This window comes from Parasteatoda tepidariorum, chromosome 10 (genome assembly GCF_043381705.1).
Source record: "Parasteatoda tepidariorum isolate YZ-2023 chromosome 10, CAS_Ptep_4.0, whole genome shotgun sequence".
In the NCBI taxonomy this organism is placed as follows: domain Eukaryota; kingdom Metazoa; phylum Arthropoda; class Arachnida; order Araneae; family Theridiidae; genus Parasteatoda; species Parasteatoda tepidariorum.
In genome coordinates this window covers 64,492,198-64,507,523 of record NC_092213.1, presented here as the reverse complement: position 1 = coordinate 64,507,523, position 15,326 = coordinate 64,492,198, and the positions used below count along the sequence as shown (strand labels likewise).

Here is a 15,326-nt window from a genome sequence, read left to right as displayed (position 1 = left end):
CAGTATGTCTCAAATAAAACGCAACCTCCGAAAAATGAGGAAATAGCATCATAGAAAGAAGGGCAATTGCTTGTGCAATATTTATGTACTCAGAGAGGCGCCGATGATTTCATCAGAATAGCGCCAGTATCCATAAATCTGAGTCAACCATATCTTTCCTTAAAGAGTTTTTTGGAGATGCTCTGATTTCCAGCAGACTGTAACCACCCCTAAGTCTGGATTTCTCACTTTCAGACTGTATTCCATGGAGATATTTAAAAATGTTGCGTGCACAGATTATCTGGCATCTAACGCCCTACCAAAAGCAAAAATTGAACTAGAGATCAAAACTGCTTTCCCACAAAAGTTGATTCATCTCTTCGATAATCTTGTCAAGCGTGCTTAATTTGTCAATAGACAGATTACAAGAATTCAAATATTTATTATTATTTGTGTTCTATAAACATTCCTTTTCTCCTTTTTTCCGTGTTTTTCTTTTCTGGATTTCGCTTCATTTGGAACATACTGTATTTTGTGGTCCAATACCTTAAGCAATTTTTCCCCGCTCACAAAATTTTTGTTCCTAACTGATAAAAAAAACTGATCCAGGTTATTTTTCACTTTCTCATTTGAAGTAAAGGTTTATCATCTAAAAACTTTTGTCGAGATCGGAACAAATATTGTAAGAAACCATTTTCCTCGTCTTCAAAATAGAAAAAAATGGATCATTTTATTTGTGATGTTTGAGAAACAAATTACAAACGTCTATGCAACGGCACAAATTTCTTTCTGTATGAGCATAAGGAATCCATATGTTTAGCTTTGAAATTAAACGTAGACGTTTCAAATGACCATGGACAGATGAATTCGATAAAATTAATCTATCCGCTACCTCATGAACTGTTATTCACCGATTTGCATCATTTAATGCCTTTATTGGGTCTTCATCAGCCTCAACTAGCCTTCCAGAACGTGGTGCATCTTCAGAATCAAAATTGAAGAATGACAACAGGTTTTGGCACTGGCATACTGTCAATACATCTTCTCATTTGCAGGGGATAATTTATTCTTGTTTGAGACGAAGCATTTTTATCTTTTCGATAGGAAAATATACCAAAAATGATTTTTTTTCACTCTTCATATTTGGAAAGGCACCAACTAAAACCTATTGCAGTTCTCTGTTGGTAGAAAACGAAATTACTTTCCAAAGAACCCAAGATAATATCACGCATATTTCGTGGAATCTTCAAATAACTTTAAATTGAACTATGTTTCTGTTCAAAATAAATTACCAATCAAATTAAATATTTAATTAGTTTAAGATAATATAATTGACATGATAATATGGTAAAAATTAGCGACTTATTCAGGAATCAACAAATTTGAAACCATAACATCCCGCTGTTATGGTTTCACACCTATGAAACTTTAAGTACAGTTCATTATTACTTGATAGTCCAAAGAAATTTTTATCAGAAACTATAAATTTTTGATCTCAAAAAATTATATGTAATGAAATATTTCCTGTAACTTCAAATCTGTCAGAAGTAATTTAGAAGCAAAAATTCTAGAAACATTCTTAAGTTATAAGTAACGTTTTGTAGTACAAAACTATTCTAATGTGTCACTTTCAGTACTTTATGATGACTTAAAACTCGAAACCAGATGCTTTTATATACCGAAAAGTGGTTGAATGCTGCATTTTAATATAATATTTAGCAAATATATTTTCTAAAATTGTACCATAACATTCGATATTAAAAAAATTCCTTTGCTGTAAAACACACACCCTTTATCTAAAAATAGAATATTACAAGATAATTTTTCTATTTTATCCAAAACATACTTATTTTCTGTGTGTGAAAATAAATATTTTTAAAAACATTTACGAAATATTTCAATCTATATGAAGATTTCATTACGAATCAATTTTTTTATACCTAACATTTTTAGAGAAATATCTGTTTTATTAAACATGATATTAAATTCTCTTAAAAGCAAGATAATTAACATTATCAATATAAAATATTTAACTATACATTAAATTCGGTAAATTATTGAAAAAATAAAAAGTATCAACCTCAAAATATACATTTCAAAATACCTTAAATGCTAAACCTTTAAATAAAAAGTTTTTTATATATATACATATATATAACGAAAGATACACAGATTTTTATTACACATACTGATTTTTATAATGAAAAAATGATACATTTTATGTAACATCGTATTTTAGTCAGAGATGTTATAATAAATTAAAAATTTAAACTTATTTTTAAGATGGTTTTTATGCTCAATATATATTTTTAACTTAGGTCGATGAGTAATTTAAAATATAAAATGAAAAGTTAAGACACATTTTAATATTTAGATCATCTAGACACCTTAACATCTAGACATCTAGACAATAAAATTTTTAGCATTCATGGAAAATATATTCTTATATTTATAATTATGCATAAAAATGAATAAACAAATTTAATTTTACTATACTAAGTACATATTTAATTAAAAAAAATTTATTTGTTAGAACTATTTTAAGTTGATACAATAAAAATTTTATGTGCCATGTATTTTATTTTAATATAAATACTAATTGCATTTGAGAATTACCTTGATATGATAAAATTCTTTAAAAATATTTTTTAAATTTTATAATAAAATACGTTGCTATATTTATAAATTGATATTTCATATTTATAAATTGATATTTCCATACAATGATTAATATTACCATTTATTATTTAATTTAACATTTAAGTTTATTAAGTTACGAGTAATATCAATAAATTTATAAACAAATTAACCTATGCATATATTTACAAAACAAAGAAAATTCAAACAATACGAACGAAAAAAAATATTTGCATATATATTTATGTGCTAAATACATGTTTGTTTGACATTTTAGTTTGATTATTTTTGTTTGATATAAAATAAATCTTATTAAAAGAATTAGTCTATTTTAATTTAAAAATCAATTTTATTTAAGAAATTTGATTTGTTAAAAAGATGCAAATTTTGCTTTTAATTGCACATCTTAATAGAACTGTGGTTGTTAAATTTTCGGAAATAACGCCTGAAATTTTGGAATAATAGAAATTTTCGAAATAATGCCTGATTAATGCATCTAAATAGCATTTTATTCAAACTCCTTAATAATAATTTCATTTGCTGCAGGAAATATGAATAAATATAATATAGTATAAATATAGAATAAATATAGAATAGTTTGTTATATAAATGCAAAATGTTAAAATCTGTTTGAATATGTATGTATTAAACATATATATATATANCCCTACTCCTCTTAGAAGTTCTGAAACGCTTATATATATATATATATATATAATTTTTTTTAAAGTTTTTTATTTTAAAACGAATTTCAATTTCAAAATAACTTTCCTTTCATAGTAAAAGCGCAGATTTTTGTTCAATAAAGACTGTGATTGTTATAGGGATGTAATGTTTTAATTCTCAAGCAAAATTAAAGGTTAATATCTCTATGAAGCATTTATTTTATAATTGTAAACAAATGTGCATTAAGTTACGTGGAATGTCGATAAATTTATAAGAGATTAACTAATATCTGTATTCGCATAAAGAAACATAATTTTGGCTACATAAAAACGAAAAAAAATTTCAATGAGTGTGAATTCAATTTAATGTGGCAGTAGAACTTATTCACAATAGTGTCTGCCTTTAGAACCACTAGTTATATAAAGATACTATTGATTCTCACAGACACAGATACTGTTTATAATATTTGTTAGTTTTCATATTTTTGCATTTCTAAATTTAAAATATCATATTTTAAAGTCTTGAAATATAGATAATTTTTGATATTTTTTGTTCACTCCAAAGTTAGATTCTACATATATTTTGTTTAGATTATATAGATAACTCATTTGAACTTTAATCGTCATACAATCTTTACAGATACTATCATTCAAGCTCTAAGCTTTTATTGAAATTCATTTAAAATTATTTTATTAATTATTAACAATTTTTGTTTTAGATTGAAAATATTAAATTATTACATTATTCAGTCACAGTTTCATGAAAATTAAGAGAAAATGCATTTCTCTAAAATAAGCAGAAAGCAGAATTACTTATAGAATTTTTTTCCTTTGTTTATAACACAATAGAATTTTTTAAACACAATATTTCTCTAAGTATTAATATCTCGTTAAATTTATATTAATACATATATACAATCTTGTCAATAAATTTTGATTTTCAAGAAGCAAATCATAAAAACTTAAAATATAGTATGTACGTTATTAATAAACTATGTACAACTATTATTTCCATATTAAGTTCATGGTGTAAAGTATAAAATAATAAAATAGTACGAAATCAACTATTTAAAATTATCTTGAATAGTAGTAACAACCTTAAGCCTTTAACACGAACAAAAAAATATTTTTTCACGCCAGAAATATTGACGATATGAATTAATAAAGAATTAAAAATATTAATATTTTTGTTACATTAGTAGAAACTCTAAATTAGTACATATTTTAGAAATCAAGTCATAATGTATCTGCCGAATGGGGTTATTCTAATTTATGCATTTATTTTCATATAAAAAATTGATAAAAAAAATTCGTTTTTGCTTCCAGTATTACACTTTTTTACTAAGCAAATTTTGATGCTAAAACATACTTTAAACACATATTTTACTTTTATTCAAAATAATCTTGTTTGTGTTAAAAATACTGATTCTGAAAAGTTGTAAGATTTAAAATTATGTTGAATAGAAAATTTAAATGTTGTCTAAAAACAATTGAACATTTTTGTATTTTTTACGAATTAAAAGTATTTGGAGATGTCGCATTAAATAGGATTTTCAAAATGTTTATCTATATATCTGTATAGCCTATAGTTTAAAATACTATGTGTTCGAACAATATACATACATTTTTTTCATAAAGATTTTTGGAGCATATAATATGTTTATACTTCAACATTTAAAATATAAAAGTGTTCAAAACAAGATATTAATAGTTAAAAATAGAAAAAAGAGTAAATTTGAAAATTCTAGTACTATCTAAGTCTACATGTATTAATATTGTATTAAAAACAGGATTCTAACTCGAAGATCTATAACGCATGCGATGCTCCATATCCTATAGCATATCTAACACAACCCATTTCAGTAAACTAAATTAAATCATGCAAATAAAAAAGTGAGCTGCAAAAATCTTTAACGAGAAATTTTTACTAATTCACAGAAAAATAAATCAATAATTTTTAGATACTATTTATTAATTTAAAATCAAATATTTTTCATTACTTGCAAAGGAAAACATTTGCTTTTTATTTAAATATTAGTTTAGAAATTATTTAACTTTTAGCACCTAATATAGTTAAAAATGTGTAATGTTAATTTAAAGGAAAGTGAAATCAGCGTTCTATTTTAGCTGAATGTTATCTTCTGCAATATATGACGCCCATATTTTTTTAAAAAAATATGCTAGATTTTGTATGATTTCACAAAATATAAATAATAGAAACACATTCAATATTGCATTCATAAATTTTGTTTTATCTCTTAGAAATTTGAAACAAAAGTAAAGGAAAAAAGTAGTCAGAAAATAATCAGTTGAATCAAAAAATCTATAATCCAAATATTTAAAATGGAAATTTCGACTTAAAATAAAAATAATCATATTTAATATAAATGATTTAGTTCGTAGATTAATTTCTACTCCTAATAGCTTGCATCAACAAATTAAAAACTTTATGTTAACTAAAACTTTTATTTCAAACTCCAGAAATCGAATACTTTTTATAAAATTTAAATTTTATAAAATTTGCTTCGTATTTTCTAATAATTAATAATAATATGAACTTTTATGTTACCTAAACTTTTATTTCGAACTCCTGAAATCGAATACTTTTTATAAAATTTAATTTTATAAAATTTGTTTTGTATTTTCTAATAATTAATAATAATATGAACTTTAACACCACCAATTATAATCTAAGTATTAGTGTTCTCTATCTCGAAACAAAATGAGTTTTTAATGGGAAAAAAGGTCCACAATGCCCTAAATTTTAAGGGATTTTTTTTAATAACTTCATATTTTAAATCTGAAAGATTTTTAATCAAACCAAAGACAAAGTTTTATCTAAATACTTATCTAAATATTTTCTAAATAAAAATTTTGACTTAAATTTACTTCAACTTTACAAATTCAAGAAAACAAAATCATATTATCATTAAAATTTTTACTTAGATATTAAAAATAACCTGCTTGAAATGCAGTGAAAATCACGTTAGGCATTAGTACATTATGTTGTAACTTAAAAAACAGGAGAAAATATCCTTTGAAATTTATCTAATTGTAAAAATAAAAACTTTTATATGCTGAATCCGTTTCTTACTACTGAGTTTTGAATGAAAATGCAAACAATTTTATTTTATCTCAATCAAGTTTTATTTTTAATTATTATAAATTTCTAGCAATAAAAACGATTAATATTTAGGTTAATTTAAATCAAAGTATGATCGTAAAATTTCAAACTAAACATTAGAAGTATCTGGAACATTTAAACATGTAATCTTTTAAGACATGTTAAAAAATTCCTTGATATTTTATTTTGAAGATATTTTAAGGGTTTGATATTTACTTAGTTATAATTCTATTCTTGATGTTGAAATCATTTTTCACGTAGAGGGTATTAAGATGTACTTTCAATCATTCAGTAGACTTGCAAATATTTTTATGCACATTTTATGCAAAAGTATTAATCAATTAGTTTTGTTTTTCAACACTAGATAAATGTTAAAATGTATTTATCTGTTCCAATTAGGCTTGATTATATTTAACAGTTCTAAAAATATCGTCTAGCAAAAAATTGAAAAGCGTTGTTTTAAAAAAAATTAAATTTGTATGACTCATAAATTACTATCTTAAAAAAATATCAAGGTTAGGGTATTAGGTATATGTTTTAATTATTGGTTAGGTGATATAAATTGAATTGTAGATAATTTAAAAACATTTGATTTTAAATTTGTAACATTTAAAAACTATTTCAGTTAAAGTTTTCAATTGATGGCTGAGTAATTGTTTTAAATTTTAGAATTATTATGATCCATGTGAAATTTTATTTGTTTATATTTATATTTTTTAAAAAATTCATAAATAAAAAATCAAAAGAATTCAAATTAATAACCACATATTATTTTTCCAGAACCTAAAATTTTTTCATAAAACAAATAATACTGTGAATTAAATGAATTACTACTATGAATTAAATCTAGTTTTGAGCAATATTTTTTAATAATAACCATTTAAATTATTGAAATTGTAACAAAAAAAATGAAATCAATACAATATATACTAAAATAATTTTTCATTATTTTTTAGACGATCTCAATTTAGGCATTTCCTAAGAAATAAATAATTTGGAAATGAATTGTAAAAGAGAACATTAATTAGACAAAATGAAACTAACTAGAAAAAAATTGCAGTATTATCAAAAATTACTGTATTTAACATTTTTTGAATTGCGGTTGTTTAGTATTATTATTATCGTAGAAGAAATATTAAAACTCTTTACCTTATAATTTCGTAATCTCATATTTGTTTTAAAATATAGCAAGTTTGTGTAGTATTATAGAATACATTATATCATTTTTATGGTATTGTTTTTAGTTATCTTATTATTTACAGTGCCTACATTCATTTAAAATGAGCAGCAACTACTTCAACTTATCCTTACTAATGGTAAAAATATTAATAATAAAAATTTTAATTGCACCCACTCAAAACCATCGTTAAGCTCTCCTGATTAAATTTCGCTGATAATTATAACAAATAATTTGTTTTAAAGTAATATTATAATCTTTTGTTTTCTTGGTTTACTTCTAGACATTTTTAAGCCAGATTTACAATCGGCTTAAAGGGAAATGATTCAATTATGTTGAATCTGTTGAGATAGATTGATTCTAAGGTTGATCCAGAGGGCATTAAAATAATTCTTTTCAATCAATGGGGAAAAAGAAATGAGAGTTTTGTGTGAACGTTTTTGTTTTATTATAAGGGTTTGTGATAATGTTTCCAATCATTTAAAGAGACTAAAATTTCATGCATCTGTTTTCTAGAGAGAGTGAGAAATAAAGGGAAAATTATTATTAAAAGGGAAAAGTTGCTGTTACATTTACAAAGATGCTGCTAACCACTGTTTTTACCTGGATTATTTCTCTAACTAGGCTAGTTTGGATCTATCCATGCGGTTTAATCCATGCATCCTTTTTGGAATTTTGGTTTGGGAATTTTTTACCTTTCTCCAATCAGGTTTTAAAGGCCTAAGTCACCTTCCTAAAAGCTGGTAGACTTAAGGCGAAACACTCGCGCACTTTAATAACACTATCCAAGTGTCAATCAGGTTTAAGATTATCCAGCCAGGTTGAGGTTTAGATGGAAGTAGAGGTTTGGAGAGTTGTGTACCTTTTGGCTTCTGCTGTTGTTGCTGCTGCTTTTGGTCCTTTTGCTTCTGCTGAAGGCTAGTGGTCGGCTGTGCCTGTAAAGCCTGCTGCTGTTGATGAGTGGTCGCCGATGGAGGGGATGGCAGTTGCTGGTGGTAGGGCTGGTGGGACGGTGTTCGCGGCCGTCCCTTATGGGGGGACGGCGGACACAGCGGTCCTGAGGTTCGGCCTGCTGTCGTCTGCTGTTGCCGCAGTTGCCGACCTATCACGGCAGCGCTATTCATGTCCAAACGCGCTACGCGGACCCACTACGGATGAGGAGCGGGGGTCGCGGCGGGGCCCCGCCGAAGCCTCCGCCACCGGGCCCCATCGACGAGCTGCCCGGGCACGACATGGTCGAGGACCCGACGCCAACCATCTCGCCGGATCCCGGGTTACTCCGATGAAGAGATGGCGATTTAGGCGATCAAAAGATGCAGCCAAAAGTAGCGCCATCGACGCCAACGACCTCAACGTCCGCGTCCTTCTTATGATGAAATGGGGGAGAGAGGGTCAGTAGGACAATCTCCTACACCATCCGGATTTCTCTCGCTGTTCTTTAGTTCGCGCTCCATTTGCTTTAGAAGGATCATTCTTCCAAGTCTTTGCCTATTTCTGAATTTCGCACATATCTATCTTTTTTTTTGTTTCGGAAAATGTTGATACAATTGATCGTTCAAAGACGTTGTTCTCTTAAGTAGTTGAATTTTTCACTTCAAATTAATTTCCTCAAAACAGTGTTTCTTTATGGGATTGAACTCATCGTCTAGTTCTAAAATTCTTTAACCCATAGCAAAATTTTTTATTTGCTCTGCTTAAATTCAATCACATTTCAAATCACATATCAAATCGCATCTCATGCAAAGCTTAGAGCTACAAGCTCATAAGAGTTTAATCCGTTACTCAAGCTTTTGATTAAAATACGTTTATTTGTGACTAAGAAAAGGGGTGAAAACTAATTATAGACTTTCTAAATTTTTTTATCATCTATATTTTATATTCCATATCTATATTTTTCTTTTTCGTTTCATCCTTATATGCTTAAACTTCCACTAATAAAATTATAATGTTATCCATACTTATTTTACATTGTTTATATTTCAATTTTATATAAATACAAATATAGCCTATTTAAATAATAGTTTCAAGGAGCCATAATTGATGCTAATTTTAACACAATTCATTTAAATCACGTAGTTCACATGAACATATGAATTAAAAATATTATTATACAAATTTCAGAGACTATATAAACATTTAGCAAACAGAAAAAGTCTTGGTACATTATAATTTTATTGTGAAGGCATCTTCATTTTTATAAAATTATCAAAAATATACTTTTTTTTACTATTTTTCACAAACGTTCACAAACCTTTAGTTTTTAGCTTAATTAGAATTTTGATATATTTTGCTTATAGTATTTGTAATTTTAATTTATTAACTAATCAAGTCCTCTATGCTACATTGAAAAAAATATACCGCTTATAATTCGTCTGATATATAAATATTAAACAATATTATTTTAGTTAAGCATATCCATAAGAAATTCATTTTTCATGCTAAATAGTTTATATTTCATTAAAAAAAATTCATGCTAAATAAAATCCACGAATTTTTTTTAATATAAATCATTTTACTAATTATTTATTTTATTATAATATCTTTGTGGTTTAAACTAGTTTTTTAAGCAACATAAAATAAATTAAATCCATTTTAAGTTATTTGAAAATCTACTTAAAAATTAAATTTAATTTCGAAAAAATGTCTGTATAGGAGAGAGAGGAGCTAGAGTGTACATGGGGCTAGAGTGGACATCTTTAACAACGTTATTATATTTAATTTTTTTTTTTTGATATCATAGATTGGCAACACTGATATACACACTCGAGTGAAGTTGCACAATCCAACAGTGTATACTTCAATAGAAATTTGTAAAAGGAGGTTTTAAAGGTGCCAAAGTAACTTTCAAGTTTTTGTCTTCATTTACACATTTTGTTTCTTTGTTGCACTTTTCTTTCATTTACACATTTTGTTTTCATAATTTCAAAAAATAATAATAATAAAACTTGATAATATTTCATAAATTTTCACTTATTTTGTTAATAACCTTTACTCTGTTAAATTTCAATTAATTAGGAATAAGCATTAGCAATAAATGTCTACGTGGGTTAGTGTAGACGCATAGAAGTTGGCCCAGTGTAGACTAGTCTAAACTGCCCCATTAAACTTACAATGGAAGAAATATAATTTTTTTACAAATTTAACACATTTGATATCATTTATTTTCGAAATTATAATGATTTTGTTGAATGATATTCGTTTCCAAATAGGGGGGGATTTCATTCTTAAATGAAAAATTTACCCTGAAACCTTTATATTAATCCATTCCTATATCTTATAAGAAAGTTTAAATGTGATATTAAACGATGAATTAAAGAAGAGGTAAAAAATAAAAAAATTATAAATAACTATTTTTTGCCATAAATTATCCTAAAATAGAGCTTCAGTCAATTATCCAGTCTTCTTTTTGCGACTTGTTTACATTTCTTCGGTGTTGTGCATTCGTGCCATTTCCTCACCAAATTAACACTATGTTTATTAAAATTGATTCAACTTAAAATTGAGCATGTGCTTATAAATCAAATTGAATTATGTATTAACCCATAGATAATTCAAAAGATAAGAATAATTAATAATAAAAATTATAAAAGTACTATTTTATGTTCAAAATGCCTTCCTTAGTATGAAATGCACCATTAAAAATTGGAGTTTCAACTCAAGTATGTCAATATTCCTTTTCCAATAAGACTCAGATTGAAATAAATTTGATTTTGACTTCTGAGTTGTAATAAATGAATACTTTATGCGTTACCAAATTTCTCCACACTAGCCGCGTATAAGGGGGCTAGTTTGGACAAAAACCTCCTTTTTGTGGATAATAAAAAAAAACTTTTTAATTCCAGATAAGCATTAAAATTGCTGATAAATTTTCAAAATATAATTTAAAAAAATATATCATGAGTTAAAACTATTATTAAGTATGGTTTTCGAACAATTTATAAAAAATGTTAACACTAGCCTCCTTTTTCCTAAATAGCATTGGTAGTTTTTAATTCAAATCAGATTAAATTTCAGTATAAAATAAATTACTAAGGACATTGCTTAAAGAAATTAAAAAACGATATTTAAGTGCAACAAGCCTGAAACAACTATTTTAGTATCGTTTTTATGTTTGTTTTCATATCAAACCAATTTTTTAATTCAGTGAAAAGTGTGTATGTAATATAAAATTAATTCTTAACCATATACATATATTATTTTAGTTAATTAAATATGTAGCAGGATTTTTAAATTTCAAAAATAAGAAAATTCAAATGAAAGAAATAGTCAACACAACTTAAGTACTTGAAAATCTTACTTTAAATGCTTAAAAATTTCTAATTTTAAATATTAGAAAAACGTAATCATAAACAATGAACATTATTTTCATTTTAAAAAACTTCAAACGCATTAATATATGCTTGGATGAGAAAAAATAACACATTACAATATAATAAAATGGCAACACTTTTGTTCAAAATGAAAATGTCCTATAAGAATGTCTAACATTCTTTTTTACTAAAATGCTTATAAATTATCCTTAAATGTAAAAAACATTTTCGTGTGTAATATTTGTATTGCATGAGTGAAATGAGAAGCTTTAAGAATGAAGTATGCATTTATTGCATGAAGAATAAAGCTTTTTTTCCATAAATTTCAAAATAGCTGTTCTAAGTCACGTTATATAATAGTGCAATAGTTGTCATTTAATGAAAATTAAGCTTAGAAATTATTTAGATACTTTAGGTACTGGTAAAATTCTAGCCGCAATTATCTGAGTAAATTCCAAGTTGAATTCAATCCATGTCAATTTATGTTGATTTCTAAAATATTCAAATTTATTTAAAGAGAATATGTAGAATAACATTAATTTGCTCAAAACATATGGTTTGGGAATATATTTGATGCCTGCACTAAGCTGTTTGGCACTTCAGAGCTAAATTTAGATTTAAAAAAAAGATGATTGTATGGTTTGATCCAATAAATATTAAATCGGATTAACAGATTGGATTAATTATATTAAATAGGATTAACACAATTCAGTTAGATTAGAAATTAAATACTTTTAACTGGATCCTATTGTTCCGATTTAAATTTGATATTATGAATAACAAGCAATAAAAAAGCAATATGAGAGTTGTTTTAAAATATAACTTCTAAAAAGCTAAAAGAACGCAAGTTTTTTATTAATAGCTTTGAAAACAAGGAATTTGTTAAGACCATAAATATCGAAAAGACAAAAATTGTGATTTTGCGTTTTTGAATACTGTGCTGGGAAAAAGGAAAAGACTCAATTTAAATTATAGGGATGTTTAGTATGGAACTTCCTTACTTAGTTTATTAGTTTATTATTACTTAGTTTATAGTTAATTAGTTTATTATTTAATTAACTGGATCCATTGAATAGACGGAATTGCAATGAACATAATTATAACTAATATAATTTAATTAAAGCTTACGGAATGAAATGAATAAACTGCATGCGATGAATATAATTTTTAATTCAATTCGGAAAACTGTGCTCCACTTTGACAAACAAATTTCCTTAACGACACAATTTTATTAGGGAATTTTTTATAACATTTTAATATTGAATGTAAACTAAATGAACTACAAAACAACTTAGCTAATGCTTGTTTAGTTAAGTATTTGTATCTTGTTTAGTAAAATTATTTTTTTAATCTGAAACCAATTTTAAATTAGTTAAATGAGAAGATGTTTCTACACTGTAAGGAAATCTGGATCAAATTGCGGTAAAAAGAACGGGCACTCAGGATGCATAAGTATTTTTCCCCCGTGAAATTCATTTTTAGCGTAAAATTTTTATGAACACAAAATCTGATATACTGTATTTTTTAAGGCAATTGTAAATTCATTGAATCATTATAATTAAATAAATATTACTACAAACATTATGGTATAAAATTTTGAGGTAAAAATGAGTTTCACGGTAAAATGGATTTAAGGGATGCTGCATTCAGTGTACCAGCACTTTTTACCGTAATTTGGCTTGGAATTTTTCTAAGTGACTTACTAGACTAACTTAAAAGGCATTAATCAATATAAATAAAAATGTATTTACAGTTTATGAATAATCGTAAGAGATTCTGTAAAGGGATTTTGTTGTAAAAAAGCATAAGATATTCTTAAGCAATAGTTTTAAAATATTTCTGCTTTTCAAAATATTAATATTTTTAGCATTAAAATATTTCTTAAACTTTCTTAACGTAATTGTTTTAATATTTCTTAAAATTTATTTTTAGACTACTTTTAATTTCGAATACCTAATTTTGTTTAATTTTAAGTTTCTTTTTTAATTTCTTATATTTTTCTAGCAGTAACATATTAATATAAATTTAAATAATTTATAAATAATAATTGTTATGAAATGTAAATTGTTAGAGTTAATATTTTATATAATAAAATAATAAATGATAAATATTTTAAGCAATATATAGTAAATATTTCAAGTACATAATTTATAAATTATAATTGTTATAAAATATAAAATGCTTAAGAAAGTATTTTAAAAAATTAACGTATAAACATCTTTCAATATTAAAATATAGCTTAAACACAATTTCTTTTTTTAAAAAAAGAATGAAATTTTTTGCGCGACATATATATTTTTATAAACTTTCTTGCATTGCATTCACTACTTCATGTAAATAGTAATGACGTTATAAAAGCTCGCTGGTTTACATCGTTAAAAAATTAGTTCGAAATATTGAAAATATTAATAGGTAAAGTATTTGAATGTAATTTAAATATTAATTTATCGAAAAATAATGTATTTTACAATTTCTGACTATTACATTTTAGCAACTAATTAATCTATAATGAGATTATAACAAAATACTGGCTTTAATAAAAACATTATATTAAGCATTAAAAACTTCCTATGCATCTTTAAAAATTTAGTTATAAATTAAATATTAATTTTTTAAAAAAACATATTTTATGTAAAATTTCGAAAATATTTACATATGCAGTTTTTTTATTAACTTTTATACTTTAAATACGCATTTTTTATTAAAATATTCTACTGTGTATACTATGTAATTCCCCAATATAGGGATATTTAGATTTCGCAGCCGAAAAGCGCTCTAATATTTGAGAAAATCCCTTAAAAGAGACGAAGGATGAGTCTAATAGTTTCCCTTCCAAAAGGGAAGAAATGCAATTTCCGGCATCCATTAACATTCAGTAGAGTAAAAGGAGCGGCAAAGATAAATGAAATTTGTATACAAGGGAATAAATACAGGTTTCGAGTCTTTGTTTTGCGTTTCAATACTTTTTTATTGTTCCAAATTGTCTCTTTAAAAAAAGAATGCATAAAACATAGTCAAATAAGTATAGGGTAGTATATTTTAATAAGTATAGCACAAATAAAGGTACATGTAAGGGAAAACTATTGCTTCGGTTCTCTAAACAAGAATTTTCTTCAGAGTCTAAATACAAAATGTATTTATTGTTTAGACACTGAAGATGGTACTTGCTTATAGAATAGATGCTATAGTATGTCCATTCGTGTAACCTTACTTGTGGTCTATTCGCAATATTTTTAGTTTTATTTATGGAATATAATATTTAATCTTATTCAAAGTCAAATACCACGTTTTTAAACCTTGATAGGAAACTTAATTGTTGAACATGAAATTAAATTTTATTTTAGAACCTTAATAATTCATGTAAAAATATGTATCTAAACCTGCAAAAATTGCAATAATAAATATATATATATATATATATATATATATATATA

General features: G+C 25.4%; 1 protein-coding gene across 4 annotated transcripts in view; it reads right to left on the bottom strand.

Annotated features, from left to right (window-relative positions):
• The window catches only part of LOC122270414 (uncharacterized), a 118,140-nt gene extending 109,266 nt beyond the window's left edge, over positions 1-8,874 (bottom strand). The window contains exon 1 of one of the 4 annotated variants that reach the window (XM_043047651.2): positions 8,278-8,874. Coding sequence is in view for 1 of the 4 variants with exons in the window: in XM_071186092.1 (XP_071042193.1) it covers positions 8,445-8,706 (262 nt within the window). In the remaining 3 variants the exon portion in view is untranslated. Of the gene's footprint in view, positions 1-8,185 lie in introns of all 4 variants that reach the window. The other 3 variants (XM_071186093.1, XM_071186092.1, XM_071186094.1) reach the window with 3 other exon arrangements.
• Between the last annotated feature and the right edge of the window lie 6,452 nt (positions 8,875-15,326).